The 5,805-nt window shown below is 40.1% G+C and overlaps 1 protein-coding gene across 1 annotated transcript in view; it reads left to right on the top strand.

Annotated features, from left to right (window-relative positions):
• Positions 1-5,551: 5,551 nt before the first annotated feature.
• The window catches only part of LOC109220430, a 1,202-nt gene continuing 948 nt past the window's right edge, over positions 5,552-5,805 (top strand). Inside the window, exon 1 of the mRNA XM_019384903.1 lies at positions 5,552-5,720. Coding sequence (XP_019240448.1) covers positions 5,552-5,720 — 169 coding nt within the window. The remainder of the gene's footprint in view (positions 5,721-5,805) is intronic.

The raw sequence follows: 5,805 nt of genomic DNA, 5'->3' as shown, positions 1-5,805 counted from the left end.
TTTTTTGAAGAAAATTATTTGCTGGAAAATACAAGGACTTTTGGAAATGAAATGGTGTGTGATCTTGATGGTATCAGGGCCGTATTTTTGTTCCGGATCCCGGTACGGGTTTACTATAATATTTAAGTCGAATCTGTGAAATTTGGTAAGAATCGGAGTTGATTTGATATGAATCGGACCCTAGGTTGAGAAAATAGAAAATTTGAACTATCTTATGAATATCATGAATTTGAGGTTAAATTCGTAGTTGTTGATGTTATTTTGATGATTTGATCGCACGAGCAAGTCCGTATGATGTTTGTAGACTTGCGTGCATGTCTGGTTTGGAGCCCTTAGGGCTCGGGTGAGTTTTGGATAGGCCACGGAGTGAGCTTGGACTTAGAGAAAATTGCTGTTGCATCTGGTATGTGTTGCCAGCTCTGATCTCGCAATTGCGAGGTCAGGCTTCGCAATTGCGAGCCTAACAGGTTTGGCAATTGCGAGGGCTTGATTGCATTTGCGAAGAAAGCCAAGGCCTCCATTGTTCGCATTTGCGAACGTCCCTTTGCAATTGAGAAGTCATCAGGGAGGGGCCAGTATTCGCAGTTGCGACAAAATGCTCGCAATTGTGAGAGGAGCGACATCTGCACCTGAACAAAACATCATTTGGACGGGATTTCAACTTCATTCTTCAAAATTTCGAACCCTAAGCATCCCTAGGCGATTATTCAAAGACTCAAACTTCTCCAAATTATAGGTAAGTGATTCCTAACCCATCTTCTTCAATCTAATTCATCTTTTTACATGATTTCACTTCGAAAAAGGGTTTTTCATGGGAAATTGGGTGTTCTTGGGCAGAAATTAGGATTTTTGAATTTTGGGGTTTGCACCTCAAATTGAGGTCGGATTTCAAAATCAATTGCATATTTGAGTTCGTGGGTGAATGGGTAATCGAGTTTTTGTTCGAACTTCGAGTTTTGACCAAGCGGGCACGGGGTCGATTTTTGATTTTTTGGGGAAAACATTGGAAAATCTATATTCATGCGTTAGAATTAGTTTATTTAGCATTTATTGATGTTATTAATTACGTTATGACTAGATACAAGCGGATTGGAAGTGGAACCGAGAGGTAAAGCGGTAATTGAGGCTTGATTTTGCCCATGGAATAGAGGTAAGTGTTTGGTCTAACCTTAGCTTGAGGGAATAGGTGTTGTGGTTTTATTTGCTACGTGTTAGTGTTGAGTACGACGTATAGGTGTGGTGACGAGTATCTATACGTTTGTGTCAAGCATGCAAATGAATCTTATATTATGACCGCTATGTCTTTTATCACGTACCGTTCATGCTTAAAAAAAGATGTTTCTCTATGTTGAGCAAGTTGTATGATAGTGTTGAATATTTGACATCGTTGAGTATTGACTCAAGTTGGGAATTACTTCGTGAAGTTAATTGTTGAAACGAAATTTGTTATAGATGATTCCATTACTGGGATGTTATTGTTTCTATTGTTGATTCCCTTGCCGGGATGTTATTGTTTCTATTGTTGATTCCCTTGCCGGGACGTATTGTTTTTATTGTTTGGGTGAGGAAGAGCGCAAAGCACGAAGGATGATGCCGTACATGATATTGTGAGTGAGTGTTAATGCACGAAGGGTGATGCCGTGCCGATATTTTGAGTGTGAATGCACGAAGGGTGATGCTGTGCCGATATTGTGAGAGTTAATGCACGAAGGGTGATGCCGTGCCGTTTCTGTTATTTTCTTATGGTGAGGACGAGAGTAAAAGCACGAAGGTGCCGTGCACTGTTGATACCTAATTTTTTCCTGTATTTTTTTTAAATATGCAAAATACCCTCAAAATAGCCTATATAAGCATATATAAGTACATCCCAAGGAAGGACATCATGTGGCCTCCCCTCCTCCTCCTAACGAGATAAGTACTAATAAGTGTGAGATCTTCTCGAACTTTAGTGAGAGAAACTCTCCCATCTCTCTAAGAAATACCAATTAGAGAGAGAAAGTGCGCTGCTCGTCGCCATGGCCACTCCGGCCGGTGGCCCACCACCTACTGTGGCGGGGCTGCCTCCCCAACCACCCCCAACATAACCCAACCATCTACAACACCAAACAACAACCATACACCGTTGGATTATTCAAAAATTTTGAAGCCTGCTACGATGAACAGTGCCATGCACGAGAAAGCTTCAGCAGTTGATCCAATCCCCCTTCGTCGTGCTACATTGTTTAATGGACAGCCTATGGTTCAGTTTACGGAAGCAGAAGTGGAAAGGATGAATGTGATCGAGGGTCTTCAATATGCAGTCGTTGGAAAGCTCTCATATGGATGGCCTGATCTACAGCAATTGCGACATATGATCCCTACGCAATGTGGAATCAAAGGAGAATACAGCATTGGATATCTTAGGGACAAGCATGTTTTAATTCGTCTGACTTTGTGGGAGGATTTCTTGAATTTTAATTCAAAGGGCGCTTACTATATCAAGGATAGAGATGGATATGAGTATCAGTTAAGGCCGCTAATTTATGATGCAAAATTTAAAGCCGGTGAAGAAACTCCAAAAGCTATGGCATGGATATCTTTTCTAGGTCTGTTGCCTACATATTTCGTTAAGGAATGTTTGTTTTCCCTAGTTTCAGCTGTAGGGAAGCCTTTGCAATTAGATATGGCCACTATCAATAAGACAAGATCTAGTTGTGCTAAGGTTAAGGTCTTAGTTGATCTACTTGCTGATTTACCTAAGAAGGTCAGGATGGACATACTGAATGAGGCAACAGGAGGGGTACGTACTGAATGGGTGAATATTAGATATGATATGCTGCCTAAATATTATAAAGAGTGTAAATTACAAGGCCATGACATGATGGAGATTACATCCTGAATTATTTGAAGACAAGAATAGTGCAAAACAGGATGCAGATCACACTGAGCAAACAGGGATAATAACCAGCCTCTAATGATCTTATCAAGTGGGAAAGTGGTAGGTAATTTGGCAGGCAATGGGAAGGAACAATGGAAAGAAGTAAGGGATAATCGAGTTAGAAACGGTGCAAATCAGAAGGAAACACAAGTTATTGGAGCTGAAATTACTGGAAAAGAATTAATACTAGTTGGAAGAGAGATGGTTGCTGTTGAAAAATCTGCAGATCAAAGGGTTCAAACAGCCAACAAATTTGCATTATTGGAGGTAATTGATGATGGGAATAATGAGAACAATCAGTTGGCAATAGTAGAGGTGAATGCAAGTCAAAAGAGTCCTGTTCAAAACTCTAATGAAGCTTGGAGATTAAATCCAGCTGCTCCAGCTTTTAGACCTACTGCTCCTGGGTTGCATCTTCTAAAGTTGGTAACACACCAAATTCGAAGGAGGCTGGGAAAGGAGATAGAGTAACAACTGATCAAGGTGTTCCTAAAGAGTCTACTGCTCAATGGGATGGTAGAACATTTGTTAATAATATTGCAACAAATCAGTCATGTCAGGATGTTCCCTCACAGTCAGTGGAATTTACTGCAATAGATGGGATAGTTGAGGGAGATGAAGGAATACAACTAGATGGGAAGAAACTGTGGCATCAACAAACTGAAGTGGATTCAGAAGAAGGAGAATTACCAGATGGTGCTAGTGGGGAGGAGCAATCAGCAGATGAAGAGAATGATCAGTAAGAGCAAAGTGTAAATAACAGAAACAAAGGGCAGGAAACAAGGGTAGAAAGCAGTAACACTATGAAAGAAAGTGTACAAATTGCAGAAGTGCAGAGGGTTTCAGAAGAAGATGGAAATAAGTAGCTATTGAGTCCTAATCCTAGCAAGGAGTTGCCTCCAGCTGATCCAAACATAGGCCCTGCAAAACCTACTGGTGGTACAGAGAAGGGAGTAGAATCCAGTGATCCTCAATTACCAAAGGCTAGAAATGAAGAAATAATTGAGAGGCCTACAGATCCTAAACAGAGAAGAAGTGCAGAGGGAGTCAAAGACAAACAGGGTGATGCAAATAAAGAGCAGCTAAGTAAAGAGAAGCAGCTACTGCATTGATCCCTATCAATATACAACAACAACTAGCAGCACAAGGTGATGATCTTAGAGAGGAGGACAACATGGAAGAGGCAGGGAGAGACTTTGATGAAGAATCAACAACACAAAATTTTAAGAATGTGGCAAGGATGGGTGATCTATCTCCTAGGCATCTGGAAAGAGGAAAATCAGCAGGGAGAGGTAAGAAGAAGAACCCAAAAGAGTTTCGAGGTGTAGTTCCTGGGGTCCAAACAAGAAGGACCCTATCTAAATCTCACAATTAATAATGAATTCAATCATATGGAATGTGAGATCAGTCAAGACAAAGAAAGCATTTGAAAGACTAATCAATATGAATAGGCAGCATCACTTTCATTTCATAGGGATTATGGAACCAAAACAGAATGCAAGAAAGCTGGAATGGTACAGAAGGAAAATTGGAATGTTACTGGCTTTTGGTAACATATCAAACCAAATATGGGTGTTTGTAGATGAAGATCATGGAGTAGAGGTTCTGATAAACATGGAACAGCAGATGACAATGAAGATCACCAATATGGACACCCAACTGTCAGTCATAGCAACCTTTGTGTATGCTAAATGTGATCCCATTGAGCGTAGAGAACTATGGGATATCATGTACTATTTGGCCGGAGATATGTCACTTTCTTGGCTTGTGGGAGTGATTTCAATGTTATTTGGGATGAGGAAGAGAAGTTTGGTGGATTGCCTGTATCACTGAATGAGGTTAATGATTTTAGGCATTGTGTTAACACATGTAATCTCACTGATTTAGGCTTCAAAGGCAGCATATATACATGGTGGAATGGACAGGATGGAGATGATTGTATTTTCAAGAGACTGGATTGGTGCTTGGCTAATACAAAATTTCAACATATGTTTCCTGCTCTTGAAATCGCTCACCTATCTAAAATAGGGTCTGATCATAACCCTATGTTATTGAAGTGTAGAAAAGATGCAACACTAGTAAAAAAGGCATTCAGATTTCTCAATTTTTGGACAAAACATCCCACCTTCAAGGTTGTTGTAAAGGACAACTGGAGGGTTGATTTTGCTGGTGATCCTTTATTCTGTTTAATCACAAGTTGAAGAAACTAAAGAAAGCGTTATCAACATGGAGTAGGGCAACCTATGGGGATATATTTCAGAAAATAGCAAGTTTAGAGGAAGTGNTAATGGTACATGAAGCTGAGTTCGAGAGGCATCCAACATCTCAAAATAGGGAAAATTTGCAGAAAGTCTAAGCTGAACTTATTAGATATTTGGCTCTTGAGAAGGAGTTTTGGAAGCAAAAATCTGGTATGGTGTGGTTCCAAGATGGAGATAGGAACACAATTTTTTTTCACGCACAAGTAAATGGTAGAAGGAAGAGACTCCAATTGAAAAGAATACAGAATGAAGCATGAATCTGGTTGGAAGAGGAGGCAGACATGGCAGAGGAAGCAGTAAGGTTCTATCAAGCACAATTCCATGAAGAATCAGTCCCTAGCTCATTTTTGACATCTTGCAACATATCCGTACAATGGTGGACAATGGTAAAAACATTGAATTAGTGCATCAGCCAACCAAGGAAGAGATCAAAAGTGCAGTTTATGGGCTCAATGGAGAAAGTGCTGGAGGTCCGGATGGTTTTAATGGTACATTTTTTCACTCATGCTGGGACATAATAGGTGATGATATAGTAGATAGTGGTAGTAAAGTCTTTTTTACAAGTGGACATGAATTGACCAAGTATTTAGTAACTCATACTAATTTGGTTCTTACTTACCGAAAAAA

This window comes from Nicotiana attenuata, unplaced genomic scaffold (assembly GCF_001879085.1).
Source record: "Nicotiana attenuata strain UT unplaced genomic scaffold, NIATTr2, whole genome shotgun sequence".
Taxonomy (NCBI): domain Eukaryota; kingdom Viridiplantae; phylum Streptophyta; class Magnoliopsida; order Solanales; family Solanaceae; genus Nicotiana; species Nicotiana attenuata.
Note: the sequence above shows the minus strand (reverse complement) of the source record. Positions and strands in the feature narration are given on the sequence as shown.